General features: G+C 37.6%; 1 protein-coding gene across 4 annotated transcripts in view; it reads right to left on the minus strand.

The window, feature by feature from the left end:
- Window positions 1-1,097: 1,097 nt before the first annotated feature.
- Window positions 1,098-17,172, minus strand: part of LOC143738304 (WD repeat-containing protein 20) — a 17,358-nt gene continuing 1,283 nt past the window's right edge. Inside the window, exons 2-6 of one of the 4 annotated variants that reach the window (XR_013203880.1) lie at window positions 10,857-11,039; window positions 5,921-7,276; window positions 3,588-3,734; window positions 1,606-1,707; window positions 1,098-1,304 (exon numbers count right to left, since the gene is read on the minus strand). Coding sequence is in view for 1 of the 4 variants with exons in the window: in XM_077230374.1 (XP_077086489.1) it covers window positions 3,675-3,734; window positions 5,921-7,276; window positions 10,857-11,039 (1,599 nt within the window). In the remaining 3 variants the exon portion in view is untranslated. Of the gene's footprint in view, window positions 3,735-5,920; window positions 7,277-10,856; window positions 11,040-17,172 lie in introns of all 4 variants that reach the window. The other 3 variants (XR_013203881.1, XR_013203879.1, XM_077230374.1) reach the window with 3 other exon arrangements.

Genomic DNA, 17,172 nt, shown 5'->3' on the forward strand with positions numbered 1-17,172 from the left:
ACACAGGGAAACTGTCGCGAGTCTTATAAATAAACCGAAACTCAGCATATAAACTACTTGCCTCAGAGACCTGAGAAGTATATTTATAAAAAGCTTGAAATGTCCACTTGTAAACAAAACAATTAAAAACTAAAATAAGTTGGCTACTCTCTGCTTATGTAGGCTAATTCGTATGAAGTGTGCATTTCTCTCTATAGGCGGTTCACTACTGCAAAAATGGCAAGTCAGCATCTCAACTTTATCTTTGCAGCCGACACTGACACAGAAAACACTAGTTTATTAATAAACAATTCAAATGTTTCATGCATAATCATTACTTTTGCCGGTTCTTTGTGGCAAGCTCCATTTCAGGTGTTGCTGATATCTCTGCGCCCAAGTAGCAGCACAGACCTAATAAATACATAGACGCCCTATTGGCCGCTGGAGCGTACGTCAACGGCGCCGCCATATTGCAGAGGGCAACTTTCCCATACCTCTCATTACGGGAATTGAGAAAAATACCTGCTTCGTGTGCTCTTGGGGCTGTACAAATCGTCAATTTAAAACAGGTCTCAGGGAATTACCTTTCACAAACAAGACTGAAATTTTTTTTCTGGTTGTATTTGGTCATTATATATTTATTAATAGTAACGTACACCACGTACAAACCACTGAAATCGGTTGATAAATGTAAACGTTATTATTGTTTTTATCCAGGAAAACCGCAGCTCACCCGTTTACTTGCAATTGTTTACAGCGCAGTATTGCCCTCAGCAAAATGGCGGACCCATTGACGTATCGCAGCAACGTTCCAAAGCAGCCAATAGGGCGTCTATATATTTATTATGTCTATGAGTAGCAGTGCTATTCACCCCCATCCCCCCCCAAAAAAATGCAAAAATGCAATTGCCCACCCATCTAAATGTAGGAGAGACGGTAAAATACCTGTTTCAAAAAACAGTGGCGTGTTCCACGTTGCATAATGTTTTTACAACATCGGATGTTTCGAACGTTCATTCAGATAAAAATGTTGCATAACTTACTGGGAATTGTAGCACAACTTTGGTTAATTAAAAGTAATCATTGGTGTAAGTCACTACAAATAACAATGCAATGTATGAGTATTTGATGTTTTAATAACAGATTCCCATATACAAACTGTATATTGTGATATTGTTGGCCACGTCACCAGACTCAGGCATATAAACGTGTGCTAAATAAAAACACATGCAGTGGAAATTGAATGATTTTAAAGGAAAGCAGTGTGGAGGAATGGATTCTCCAATGAAATCGTCCTTTTTCATACATTGACGAGGCGCTGTCATCTGTTGGATACACACACACACACACACTACAATGAGACAAAACATCTGTCAGAACTGGATGCATTTGCAAAAAAAAAGAAAAAAAAAGAATGGATGGTATTATTAAAGCAGCATTTTTAAAAAACTTACAATAAAAATACACAAAATGTTCCAACATCCACTAATTGGTCCATTGCATTTCTCAAGTTAACACGAAAAACAATGACAACGCTACAGTCATACAAAACAAAGTCCCAAAATATCTGAGATAAAACATTATAATAATAAACACAAATGAGACTTAAGTGTTAAGCATACATACTGTCAGGGGTAAAACACTGTTTTTTTTTCACATAATATTCTGTGATGAGCTGGGAATGATCGCATATTCAGTAGATTGGCCTTTGTCTAAAACACAAGCTGCCTGTAGGAGAAGAAACGTTCACGGGTCACTAAAGTAGCCAAAAATCACATGATGTAACACATAAACCCCATTCAGGCTACAACCAGGGCAACGAGAGTGTTATTCTACGCAGACGTCTAGAAAGACACAATGTCCTCAAATATGGATCATCACAGACTTCTCTAGCGAGTTTACTGCAATCCTAGCAGTAGCCTACACTACTGAGTTTACTACAGAGAAAACAATCCGTTCGTTAGTCAGGAGCACAAAAGAAACTCCCAGCTAACAAACGTTCTTGCAGTAACGTTAAAAGAGCGTTCGTTCAAAGTGATCTGGTCTCGAAACATTAGGTCAAAAACATAATTCATGAAACATTTTTTTCGTTTTTAAAAGAAAATTCAAAAGTTAATGTTCCAATAATATTTGAAGAATGAGAAAATGGAATGTTTGCTTAACGTTCGATAACCAAGAAACTAACAGTACATGTGAAATCCATTGACATAGTCAATACAGAACACACTAGCTGTGTTTCCATCCAAAATTATAAAACTTGTGCACAAAAATTGGAATATGGAATAGACAGCATTTGGTGATAAAGCAGCGTTTCCATCTCATGTGTTCAAGAGACCTAAATCCTCACTTCCTGGTGCGGAATATCAGTAATAAACTGTAAGTTTCTGCAATCTTTCTCTTTTCCCTCCATCGAGTGTGTCTCAGAGCGTCAGACGAAACACAATAAACGCTGTCATGTTCTCTTGCGTTCGGATGCTGGTGTTCGGGAACACACTCGTGTGTGTGAGACGCTCCTGGAGGGAATTAAACCCAATCACTCTTATCAGACTTTGACTTTCAGAAACACCGAACCAACATTTGAGATGCTGCGACGCCATTGGTCCACTGGTTAATCAATCAATCAAACTTTGTTAAAAAATGATCCACCTTAATTGAGCGTGTAAGTTTTTTAAAATTTGTGCGCATTTTGTCGTTTCCATCAAGCGTTTTTATATCCGATAACCAAAAAAATAGGTGGATGGAAACACAGCTATTGAATGCAGATGGGTTACTACTGGCAGGGTTTTTAAAGCTGATCTTCTTAATGTGAATAATCGAATTGAACTCCAAACGTTCAGCCGTTTGATACAACATTGTCCTTTCGAGAAGTCTGCATGACGTAATACACACTTCACATTAGTGATCCAGATTCCCGAAAATAGTCAAGCGCAAACCAACCTGTAAATGTGCAAAATTTTGCAAGAGGCATAGCAGGTGTAAGGAATAGCGCCTACTCCATGCTACAAGAGTTAAACGTGTCGAGAAGTTTCTCTCTTCGATTGCATCAGACTTGCGTTCAACAAGGCAAATTTCAAGAGCTCTAAACAGTCACGTGAAAACGGCACGATTTCATTCAGCTGTGACGTTTTTTGCTTGGCAAAAACTTAGCAAATGCATAAAATCTTGCTTTTGCGGTTCATACGCCATTTCTAGACAACATTAACCTTGTTAATCTCTCTAATCTATGAAGCGGAAAACTCGTCTAGCGGTCGGACGAATGTACGCAACTCTCAATGGCAAAGCAAAAGATTCAGTTTATGAAGCACTAGAACACAAGAACAATAAATCATCAATTTCCCTAAAATCTGCAAAACATTCAATGCATATGTTGCTATGTACAATATAGGATCTTCATATATTAATTATTCGAGTTCATTATTACATTATAGAGTAGTCTGAATATGTACAATAGAAGACTCAATTAACAAATAAATAAATCGAAAGTAAACGGCCGTAGCTTTCGCAGTGTTATTCGCTAAAGAAGAGGCTAGAAGGGTTTCTGCAAAGAAGTGTCTCGATCTTCGATCGTTTAGAGTCTGTCTGTGCATCATGGTCCCGTGTGCATTTACATGTGACGTTAATGTGCAACTTAAGCGTGGATGGAGGACACATTTGTGTGAAACACTGGCTCCTGGCTCTCGGGAATGAGGCTTCGGCTATACGACGGTCCCGCTCGGCGAGTTTCCATTCTGTGCTGACAGCGGTTGAGACGAATGCTAGAGCAAAAACACAAGAAACAGACTGTGAAGCAAATCTACTGTATTTTTTACAAAATATATATTTTACAAAATAATTTGGAACCTAAAATTGGTACAAAATCAAAGTCATGTCTAAGCAAGTTGTGTTCCAAATTTGAAGTTGATATCATAAAAATTCGAAACTTTCCTTAGCTCAAAAACAATATAGGGTTGGTGCTTGCGTCAAATTATGGGTTCAATGCCCAGGGAAAGTAAGAACTGATAAGAATGTAAATGTGTACCTTGAAATGCCATGTAAGTCGTTTTGGATAAAAGCGTCTGTCAAATGCATAAAGTTCGTGTGAGATTTTGTTTAGGCGCAGTACCAAAAATAGCCACTGCGTTTGATGCACACAAATATGTCACAATATCACCTCTGACACAAAACAGCAGCTAAATATTGAACATTGAGTCTCAGAGCATTCCAACAATGTTTCGTCAAGATTAGAAAAAGTTATGATTATAAAATACTAGTCCAGTAACATTTGAAACATGACTCCGCCCACTAGGGGCAAGAATGCAAAATGGTTTTAAAGAACCATTTCGATGGTAACGCAATAAAAAAAACTTTTGAGTGTTGAATCTTTCTATTGATACCCAATTCATCCGATTACTATAATATATGATAGGTAAAAAAAGGCAGTTCAAAGGATAAACAAAACTTTAATGATATTTTAAAAGGTTAATTGGGAAGAGTGTAACAGTTAGTTCCGGAAGTAAAAATCTATTCATTTTTTCTAATTTTAAAACCCATCAGCCCCCATTATTTCAACTGGTTTTTAAAAATAACCATGTTAAACAGCAGAATTCCTAGTGAAAAACTACATTACCGTTGATTCTGCAGAGAAATCACCAACATCTGATAATATAAACGTGCAAATTGCGCAAAAGAACTCTCTCCCATGATGCACTGCAAATGACCTACTGAATGACAATTGAAATGTTTTCATTGATGTCATTTGCAATGGTTCATGCTTCAAAACGAAATCGCACACAACTCCTGAACAGTTTGTTGCAGGTGTCATGTGTCTTATATGTGTCTCATGTGTCTTATATATGTCTTATATCGTTGGAATCCTTGGATTCGATCGTCACCCAGGCTAACTTCTTTGTATTTTCGATTTTTCGCAAAACTAGTCCTAGGTTTCTCGGAACCAAAAGTTCTGTGATTGTCTACAAGGATATCGCATATCTCAAAAAACATGGCCGCCGTCGTCCAATGAAGTTTAATAGGCTGCCAGGCAAAGTTAACGGACGCCAATCAGAACGAAACTCGCTGAGCCTGTTTGACTGACATTCCTAGAGGTCTGTGAGAAATTCGAGAGAAATCAGTTACCGGGGGGCTTTTAAAAAGTTTTAACTTTTAACTTTAACTTTTAAAAAGCTTTAAAACCTACAGTCAAACCAAAATGTATTCAGACACCTTCAACATTTAACAGATGAATTAAGTTGAATGCTACACAATTAGATAATACCAGTTTAGCTCAACCAATTACCAAGCAATGCTTAATTTTGTTCAGTCTATGGTGTAAAAAGGTCCATTAGCAATTAAAGAAAAAACAAAGTGTCTGAACAATTTTTGGTCCCAAATATTTATCAATTTGACTGGTAGTCACTGTATGAAGAATGTTTGGGAATAAAATATCAGTTTACTTTATTTTGCTCTCCTCATTTACATAAATGACCTAAAAAAATATAAAAATTATATCTGGTGTCTGAATAATTTTTTGGTTTGACTGTATTTCCTAAGTAAATTGCCTATTTCGGCAGTAAATGGTATTTTCCATCTATGATCTAGGTGGTTACAGGCTTTCTAAATAAAACATAACTTTTCACGCATGAGTTTAAAGGCCTTAAAGCAATTGAACCCATATAATTGCTGCTTTTTTATTTATTTTTTAAATGCATTTGGTGCATTACAAGTGCATTTTGAACTGTTCCAAAGCCTTGATGTTTTCCTTTTGTTTAAATTTGTTTAAATTTCTATTTATGATCCAGGTGCTTACAGGCTTGCTAAATCAAACATAGTACCTTTTTACGCATGTGCTTAAAGACCTTTAAGTGCTCGAACCCCGTTAATTCATATATTTTATTTAATTGCATTTGGCGCATTGCACGTGTATTTTGAACTGTGCCAAAGGCTTTACGTTTAGATAGGGACTCACCGCTTTGCCGGGTCGAGCCCAAGTGCAGATGAGGCCCTCCTGGCACGCGGTGATGATGCAATCGTTCATGAACACGAGTACAGTGAGTCGCTCGTGGGCGATTTTCTTGCACACTAGCGGCTCCAGGAGCGGCACCTCATTCATGCGCGGACACAGCGTGGTTCCCAAGACCTTAGCGCCATCTAGCCGGTTGCTACGCGGCGCCACGTTGATCTTATCGTTGCTTTTGCTGATGTTTCCGAGGCTGTGGTAGCGCTTGTGCTCCTTTTCCCCTCCAACCCCGGATTTGTCCGATTTGCGCTCTTGCAGCGATAGCGTAGCAAAGCGTCCAATGCTAAACGGCGTAGTTGCTCCAGCGGCGGCAGCGCCTCCGCTAACCGCGTTGCTCTCCGCCGCCCCCTGGGTTTTTGAGGTGTTTGCGACGGCAGGGTGCGGAAGTGAATTTGAGCGCGACAGCGAACGAGGTAAAGGTAGCGGTAAAGTAGCTGTCTGATGGGAGGGATGATGATGGCCTTCGACTACGCCACTTCCGCTAGTGATGTTTAACGCCGTGGATGTCGCAACGGTGGAGCCGAAGGTGTTCGTAAGCGCCCGGGATAGCGGAAGTCGCGGATATAGCACGTCATCCGTAAGATCCCACAAACAGAATTGCGTGTCTTGCCCAACGGATCCGAAGCGGTAGGATACGGATGAAGCTCCACCTTTCGAGCTGTGCCGCGAGAGGCGTGATAGCGTGCTGCTAGTGCGCACGCGCGCAAAGTGTAGTGCTCCCGGCTGGAGATCCTCCTCGCTCCCGCTGAGCTCCATCGGCTCCATCGGATCGTCGTCCTCTAGGTTAGTGGTAAACGGGTCGAAGGCCACAACGTTAACCCAAGACTTGTGACCGTGTCCGCGCGCGACGACTCGGCTTTCCGCGAACGACCACACCGTCACTAGATCGTCTTCTCCGCCGGTTGCTAAGTACTTCCCGTCGGGGCTCCAGGACACGCAAAGCAATCCTCCGAAGTAGCTTTTCATGACTCCCTGAAGCTCCATGGAGTCGAAGTGGAAGACGCGGAGGCAGCCGTCCTGTCCGACACACGCTACGTGAACGCCGTCGGGCGAGAACGCGAACTCGTTCAGGCCTCCCTCGCCGACCACCCAGCGGAGTAACGGGTTGCGGGGCGTTTTGGTCTTGCAGGAGTAGACGGAGAAGCCCTCGCCCTGGCGGAGGAGGCAGTACTGAGGCGCCGTGGTCCCGCACGGATGCTCCACGTTGTAGAGGTAAAGGTGACCGCTAGCGTGAGACGCCAGGAAGAGATTCTCAGACTTGGGCAGCCATTTTAGACACGTCACTTTTGATTTGTCAATCAGTCTCTAGGGGGAGAAATCACAATATCAGCAAACGATGAAATTAAAATCATACACAGACATTTATGATGTACGTAAATATAAATTATTTTCATTAAAGAATGCTGGAAAATAAAAATGTATCACAGTTTCCTCAAAAATATGAGGCAGCACAACGGTTTACAACATTGATAATAATCATAAATGTATGAAATACGAAAATTGTACACTGAAATTTTCGTCACTTTTTTTCATCAAAGAATCCTGGAAAGAATTCCTGGTTTCCACAAACATATTAAATGTTTTCAACATTGATAATAAAAACGGTCGCCTTTGTCGCCGTTGGATTTTGGCTTGCATAGTTGGGGAGATTTCATTTAATATTCAACAATATTATTGATCTCCTGCATTGACACCATTATATGAGAACTGAACTGAGCTGGACGATGACATCACTGTTTTCTGCAGAGCGGCTATATATATGAACTAAATTAATAACTTTTTACAACAAAAATTAACCATCACTGAACTTAAGCTGGACTGTGACATTTGAAACAAACTTTGATGAATTATTTTCCTGTTATCTCTGTAAAGCTGCTTTGAAACAATCTGTATTGACTCGATAATAATCATAAATGTTTCTTGAGCATCAAATCTTCATATTATAGTGATTTCTGAAGGATCATGTGACACTGAAGACTGGAGTAATGATGCTGAAAATTCAGCTTTGATCACATGAATAAATTACACTTTACTGTATATTCACATAGAAAATGGCTCATTTAAATTACAATAATATTTCATTGTTTTTACTGTATATTTTGATCAAATAAATGCAGTCTTGGTGAGCAGAAGCATGGTGAGCATATATATATATATATATATGTGTGTGTGTGTGTGTGTGTGTGTGTGTGTGTGTGTGTGTGTGTGTGTGTGTGTGTGTGTGTGTGAGACAGAAGCTCTTAAAAACATGTCAAATCACATTGCACCTCAAAATCAAAAGAACACTTCACACTTCAATAGTCATGAAAATATCTTATGTCCTAAATAAAGAGTTTTGTTACATAAAATAATCTTTCAGAACATAAACTCTTTCACCATAAAAGTATGTCCTGCTAATGAAGATCCAATAAGAAGCCAGATACTACTGAAGTAGAGTTACTTTCAATTCAACATTATTGTTGTAAAAACCAAAGGTCAAGTAATAAAGACTGCGAGCAAGAGCTTTTCATGCTTTCGAGTAGATTGAAAAATACAAACTGCCACAAGGAAATTACAAAATGTCTGTGGCTGTTTGCAAGGGTTTTGTGATCTAAAGAGGGTTCCTGTTTTCATATCACTGATGTAGAAACATGTCAGAATCCACAGACTTTTGTGACGTTCGCTGAACTGAACATCGACAGGACCAGGATCATACACAAAATAATAATAATAATAAAAATATGAAAACAGGGATGGTAGAATTATGAAAATAAATCATCACTGGCCAAATCAGGATCAGTCTATATGGAACCTTGAACCTTGGTCATTTTGTGGATTAAGTTAATTGATAAATTTTGTATTAATACATTTTTAATTTTTGGATTAAGCAGCTTGTAAACATACCTTATCACTAGAAAAAAATTAAATAACCAGTTAAACATGAAATTATGCATTCATTTAAAGTCCCCCTGTGGTGAAAACCAGCTTTTAATGTTGTTTATGTGTCTATGTGGTGTTTTTAATATGCTTTAAGACAAACCGTGTGTAAATTCATAAGTCGACAGCATGGCTGAGTATTTCCTCCTTAAAACTGCAGTGAACCAAAGACAGTCTCAAAAACACGGTTTGAATTCGCTGGTGTTTCTGACGTCACAAACCATCTTGTAACCAATCAGATCAACGTGTGATCGTCAACAAGTGGATCTCTGAGTGAGTGAGTGAGTGGAGGCGGGGCTCATTTGCATATTCATAGGACTGCATATACATAATGAGGCAAGAGTGTCGAGTTACATTCAAGATATTTTAAGGCATGAAGACCCTTTTTAAGGAAAAAATGGTTAAATATGTCATTTTGGTGATCAAAGATGAGTTTTAAGGTAGCCTATAACATTACTGACTACAGAGGGACTTTAAGACGTCTCTCCTTATATAGAACATGTTACGAGTTCTATTTAGAACCTTCTTTTCTAAGAGTGTAACATCACTGACTCAATAATGCAGATGTGTAAATGATAGGGGTGTAACGATACACGTATTCGTATTGAACCGTTCGGTACGAGGCTTTTGGTTCGGTACACATTACGAAGCGAACGATTCGTTGGACCATTTTTTGCGATCACCACCACAACATTGCCCAACATCAAATGGCAAACGTGATGAAAGCGGAACGAAACTGCATGATTCATTTGTGCTTCACGGACCGTTTATGAGTTTGGACCATCAATGTCAGTGCAGCGCGAGCCGATGTTGATCAAGCGACACTCACGGTGTTTACATGAACGATAAATAAAGTAATCGGGTTGATGTGCGCGTTTATGTCACAAGTTTCAAATCGTAATAGATTTTTTGAATACTGCCGCTGTTCACGCATAACCATTCTCCTCTATTGGATCTTTATTTGTTTTAAACAGCAGACTTAATATTTATCCGTCTCTGATCATGATTGGGAGACGATCAGCATATGAACCGTTGTGCCGCTGCTTATATTGATCACGCAGTAAAACCCCGCGCGCAAAACCAGTCGTGTGTGTATGAGAGTCTGAAACAAGCACTGGTGGACGTCGTCCTGCTCCACTTCACACACGCTGAGTGAAATGAGGATTTTAGAATAACGGGACACTCATTTAGATGACACTTTATTCAACAGGAAGAACAGCTCGTTCCGTGCGTCATACGTCATTACGCTATTTCAAACGTCATTGCACATGCGCAATCCTTTCAGTTTCGGCTTTCAATCCGATCAGGTGTTTACATGTTCTCTCGATCGGATTACAAAAGGAATAAACCGACCCTTTCAATCAGGCTCAATCGGATCGATTAAAGCGTTTACATGAAAGTTTTTTAGTCCGATTGAGCCGTCAATCCGATTATAAGGGTCCATGTAAACGCAGCTACTGTTACAGCTATGCTAAAGCATTCGAATTCGCCACAGAAATAATAACTTCAAAGATTTCCCCCATTTATAAAACTAAAACTTTCAAGATGAAGGAAAACTCACACTTATTTAAAAATAAAAAAGACATTAAATTACCATTGTAACCAGTGGGTATCTGCTATTTCCACTGCCAATTTTTTTTTTTTATCGTTTTGCTTTTGAATTCTTATTTCGAATAAATTCGCTGCCCTCAAATTTTAATCTGGAGCATTGCAAACTTAAAATAAACCTTTGTTTAGAACTACTACAATATGACATTTGTTTTTGTTTTATATGCTGCTAAGAAGAGGCAAGTATAGCTCCATCATTGTTCAAAGTAAAACAATTAAATACTTTATGATGTTAGTTTTAATAAATAAAAAAATAAAAAAATCGAGGGCATTTCTTTCTTTTTGCTGTATGGTATGTAACCGAACCGTGAATCCTGAGCCGTTACACCCCTAGTGAACGAGTGTGTTGTCCAGTGCGCACCTCCTCGTTGAAGAGCTTGCTGGTCTCCTTCTTGATGGGGTCGAGGTACTGCACCTGTCCTGCGGAGAAGCCCACGATCAGAGCCACGCTGTCGGCGGTGGCCGAGTACTGGTTAAAGTCGTGACACGTGGGCTGAGTTCCCTTATAGATGCGCTTGTCTATCGGCTTACTGAGATCCACCGCCTGCAACACACACACACACACACACACACACACACACAGGTTCTTCTGTCACTGGGCTTTACTGCAGAAATGACGTTTTCCAGTCCAAATATCTAAAGATTCTGCTTGAAGTAGTTTTTATTTTGGTAACACTTTACAATAATGTTCATTAGTTAACATTAGCTACCATGAACTAACAAGGAACAATAAATCTGTTACAGTATTTAATTAAGCTTTGTTCATGTTAGTTAATGAAAATCCAGCTGTTCATCGCATGTTCATGTTAGTTCACAACGCATTAACTGATGTTCATTTTAATAATGTATTAGTAAATGTTGAAATTGATATTAACTAAGGTTAATAAATGCTGAAGTAGTATTGTTCATTCTTAGTTCATGTTAACTAAGGTAGTTAACTCATGTTAACTATTGTAAAGTGTTACCTTTATTTTTATTCACTGCAGAAATGAAGATCTTCCTCAGTGTTTCTGTCTTGTTTTCCAGCACAAATATCTAAATATTCTTAAATCAAGATGCTTTAGTCATTTTGTTATGGAACCTTGTTTCCATCGCAGAATAAAATATTAAAAAGGTAATTCTGACTTTTTATCTAATAATTCTGACTTCATTTCTTGCAATTGTGAGTTTATATCCTGCAATTCTAACTTTTTTCTCAGAATTGTGAGATATAAACTTAAAAAGTCATAATTACTTTTTTTATTTGTTGATTCTGGGGTGGTAATCCATATTTAATTTCTGTTTAGTCATATTAATATTTTTTTCTTTTTAAAATATGTCTATATAGTTTTTTATACATTTTTATTAGTTTGAGATATTTTAATACATCACGTTAAACTAGATTAAAATAAATTATTTCAGTTAACAACTTCTTTATTTTGAAGATGTTTTCTTTTTATGATTTTATTTTTAGTTAACTATAATGACCCAGATACGGATATATATGAAAGGACAAGACCATGTATAATTTTGGTATTATTTGCATTCGAATACAGATTGTCACAAACTCTAGAGTAACATTTGAACATCAAACATATTTTTTGTTCAAATGTGCAAACAACAACAACTTCTCTTTTTAAATACATACAATTATGAAAACATGATGGGAGTCTCTGACCAGATCAAGAGGATCCTATAACAGGGTCGAGTGTGACATCTTGTGGTGCTTCAGTGGCCACTAAAACTATTTTAAAAGCATTTCAAGGACTGGTCACTGTTTATGTCCATCATAAACCAATGACCATCACACAACTGATACTGAGCAGTGTGGATGTCTTCAACACAAAACACAAGCTTTACTGACAGCTGGCATATATGCATATGAGAGTTTAAATCTAACATAAGTCCTTCAGAAAGATTTCAATGTGATACTCTTGATCTCACGCATCATCATTATCAATCAGTGAATGTTATATAGAAGTTCTGTTACATTAAATACATGTTGCATTGTATCGCTGTTACATTAAAGCACTGTTACATTAAAGTGCCGTTACATTAAAGCACCGTTACATTATAGTGCCGTTACATTAAAGCACTGTTAAATTAAAGTGGCGTTACATTAAAGCACTGTTACATTAAAGTGGCGTTACATTAAAGTGGCGTTACATTAAAGTGGCGTTACATTAAAGTACTGTTACATTAAAGCACTGTTACATTAAAGTGGCGTTACATTAAAGTGGCGTTACATTAAAGTACTGTTACATTAAAGCACTGTTACATTAAAGCACTGTTACATTAAAGTGGCGTTACATTAAAGTGGCGTTACATTAAAGTACTGTTACCTTAAAGCGCCGTTACATTAAAGTGCCGTTACATTAAAGCGCCGTTACATTAAAGCACTGTTACATTAAAGTGGCGTTACATTAAAGCACTGTTACATTAAAGCACTGTTACATTAAAGTGGCGTTACATTAAAGCACTGTTACATTAAAGCACTGTTACATTAAAGTGCCGTTACATTAAAGCACTGTTACATTAAAGTGGCGTTACATTAAAGCACTGTTACATTAAAGCACTGTTACATTAAAGTGGCGTTACATTAAAGCACTGTTACATTAAAGTGCCGTTACATTAAAGCGCCGTTACATTAAAGCACTGTTACATTAAAGCGCCGTTACATTAAAGCACTGTTACATTAAAGCGCCGATACATTAAAGTGCCGTTACATTAAAGCGCCGTTACATTAAAGCACTGTTACATTAAAGTGGCGTTACATTAAAGCACTGTTACATTAAAGCACTGTTACATTAAAGTGGCGTTACATTAAAGCACTGTTACATTAAAGTGCCGTTACATTAAAGCGCCCTTACATTAAAGCACTGTTACATTAAAGTGGCGTTACATTAAAGCACTGTTACATTAAAGTGGCGTTACATTAAAGCAATGTTACATTAAAGCACTGTTACATTAAAGTGCCGTTACATTAAAGCACTGTTACATTAAAGTGGCGTTACATTAAAGCACTGTTACATTAAAGTGGCGTTACATTAAAGCACTGTTACATTAAAGTGCCGTTACATTAAAGCACTGTTACATTAAAGTGGCGTAACATTAAAGCACTGTTACATTAAAGTGGCGTTACATTAAAGCACTGTTACATTAAAGTGCCGTTACATTAAAGCACTGTTACATTAAAGCGCCTTTACATTAAAGTGCCGTTACATTAAAGCACTGTTACATTAAATTGGCATTACATTAAAGCGCCGTTACATTAAAGTGCCGTTACATTAAAGTGCCGTTACATTAAAGCGCCGTTACATTAAAGCGCCGTTACATTAAAGCACTGTTACATTAAAGTGGCGTTACATTAAAGCGCCGTTACATTAAAGCACTGTTACATTAAAGTGGCGTTACATTAAAGTGCCGTTACATTAAAGCGCCGTTACATTAAAGTGCCGTTACATTAAAGCGCCGTTACATTAAAGCACTGTTACATTAAAGTGGCGTTACATTAAAGCGCCGTTACATTAAAGTGGCGTTACATTAAAGCACTGTTACATTAAAGTGCCGTTACATTAAAGCACTGTTACATTAAAGCGCTGTTACATTAAAGTGCCGTTACATTAAAGCGCCGTTACATTAAAGCACTGTTACATTAAAGTGCCGTTACATTAAAGCACTGTTACATTAAAGTGGCGTTACATTAAAGCACTGTTACATTAAAGTGCCGTTACATTAAAGCGCCGTTACATTAAAGCACTGTTACATTAAAGCACTGTTACATTAAAGTGGCGTTACATTAAAGCACTGTTACATTAAAGTGCCGTTACATTAAAGCGCCGTTACATTAAAGCACTGTTACATTAAAGTGGCGTTACATTAAAGCACTGTTACATTAAAGTGGCGTTACATTAAAGCACTGTTACATTAAAGCACTGTTACATTAAAGTGCCGTTACATTAAAGCACTGTTACATTAAAGTGGCGTTACATTAAAGCACTGTTACATTAAAGTGGCGTTACATTAAAGCACTGTTACATTAAAGTGCCGTTACATTAAAGCACTGTTACATTAAAGTGGCGTTACATTAAAGCACTGTTACATTAAAGTGGCGTTACATTAAAGCACTGTTACATTAAAGTTGCGTTACATTAAAGCACTGTTACATTAAAGTGGCGTTACATTAAAGCACTGTTACATTAAAGTGGCGTTACATTAAAGCACTGTTACATTAAAGTGGCGTTACATTAAAGCACTGTTACATTAAAGTGCCGTTACATTAAAGCACTGTTACATTAAAGCGCCTTTACATTAAAGTGCCGTTACATTAAAGCACTGTTACATTAAAGTGGCATTACATTAAAGCGCCGTTACATTAAAGTGGCGTTACATTAAAGCACTGTTACATTAAAGTGCCGTTACATTAAAGCACTGTTACATTAAAGTGGCGTTACATTAAAGCACTGTTACATTAAAGTGGCGTTACATTAAAGCACTGTTACATTAAAGTGCCGTTACATTAAAGCACTGTTACATTAAAGCGCCTTTACATTAAAGTGGCGTTACATTAAAGCACTGTTACATTAAAGTGGCATTACATTAAAGCGCCGTTACATTAAAGTGGCGTTACATTAAAGCACTGTTACATTAAAGTGCCGTTACATTAAAGCGCCGTTACATTAAAGTGCCGTTACATTAAAGCGCCGTTACATTAAAGCACTGTTACATTAAAGTGGCGTTACATTAAAGTGGCGTTACATTAAAGCACTGTTACATTAAAGTGGCGTTACATTAAAGTGCCGTTACATTAAAGCGCCGTTATATTAAAGTGCCGTTACATTAAAGTGCAGTTACATTAAAGCGCCGTTACATTAAAGCACTGTTACATTAAAGTGGCGTTACATTAAAGCGCCGTTACATTAAAGTGGCGTTACATTAAAGCACTGTTACATTAAAGTGCCGTTACATTAAAGCACTGTTAAATTAAAGCGCTGTTACATTAAAGTGGCGTTACATTAAAGCGCCGTTACATTAAAGCACTGTTACATTAAAGTGGCGTTACATTAAAGCGCCGTTACATTAAAGCGCCGTTACATTAAAGTGGCGTTACATTAAAGCGCCGTTACATTAAAGTGGCGTTACATTAAAGCACTGTTACATTAAAGTGCCGTTACATTAAAGCACTGTTACATTAAAGTGCCGTTACATTAAAGCACTGTTACATTAAAGCGCTGTTACATTAAAGTGCCGTTACATTAAAGCGCCGTTACATTAAAGCACTGTTACATTAAAGCGCCGTTACATTAAAGCACTGTTACATTAAAGCGCCGTTACATTAAAGTGCCGTTACATTAAAGCGCCGTTACATTAAAGCACTGTTACATTAAAGTGGCGTTACATTAAAGCACTGTTACATTAAAGCACTGTTACATTAAAGTGGCGTTACATTAAAGCACTGTTACATTAAAGTGCCGTTACATTAAAGCGCCGTTACATTAAAGCACTGTTGCATTAAAGTGCCGTTACATTAAAGCGCCGTTACATTAAAGCACTGTTACATTAAAGCGCCGTTACATTAAAGCGCCGTTACATTAAAGTGGCCTTACATTAAAGCGCCGTTACATTAAAGTGGCGTTACATTAAAGCACTGTTACATTAAAGTGCCGTTACATTAAAGCACTGTTTCATTAAAGTGCCGTTACATTAAAGCACTGTTACATTAAAGTGCCGTTACATTAAAGCACTGTTACATTAAAGCGCCGTTACATTAAAGCGCCGTTACATTAAAGCACTGTTGCATTAAAGTGGCGTTACATTAAAGTGCCCTTACATTAAAGCACTGTTGCATTAAAGCACTGTTACATTAAAGCACTGTTGCATTAAAGTGGCGTTACATTAAAGTGCCGTTACATTAAAGCACTGTTGCATTAAAGCGCCGTTACATTAAAGCACTGTTGCATTAAAGCACTGTTACATTAAAGTGCCGTTACATTAAAGCGCCATTACATTAAAGCGCCGTTACATTAAAGCACTGTTGCATTAAAGTGTCGTTACATTAAAGTGCCGTTACATTAAAGCACTGTTGCATTAAAGTGTCGTTACATTAAAGTGCCGTTACATTAAAGCACTGTTACATTAAAGCACTGTGACATTGTAGCACTGTTACTTTAAAGCACTGTTACATTAAAGCACTGTTACATTGTAGCGCTGTTACATTAAAGCACTGTTACATTAAAGCACTGTTTCATTACAGCACTGTTATATTAAAGCACTGTTACATTAAAGCGCCGTTACATTAAAGCACTCTTACATTAAAGCACTGTTACATTAAAGCACTGTTACATTAAAGCACTGTAAAATTGTAGCGCTGTTACTTTAAAGCACTGTTGCATTAAAGTGTCGTTACATTAAAGTGCCGTTACATTAAAGCACTGTTGCATTAAAGTGTCGTTACATTAAAGTGCCGTTACATTAAAGCACTGTTACATTAAAGCACTGTGACATTGTAGCACTGTTACTTTAAAGCACTGTTACATTAAAGCACTGTTACATTGTAGCGCTGTTACATTAAAGCACTGTTACATTAAAGCACTGTTTCATTACAGCACTGTTATATTAAAGCGCTGTTACATTAAAGCACTGTTACATTAAAGCACTATTACATTAAAGCACTGTTACATTAAAGCACTGTTACATTA

The sequence above is a fragment of the Siphateles boraxobius genome, unplaced genomic scaffold (assembly GCF_051911475.1).
Source record: "Siphateles boraxobius isolate OS27281-9 unplaced genomic scaffold, OSU_SipBor_1 143, whole genome shotgun sequence".
NCBI lineage: Eukaryota > Metazoa > Chordata > Actinopteri > Cypriniformes > Leuciscidae > Siphateles > Siphateles boraxobius.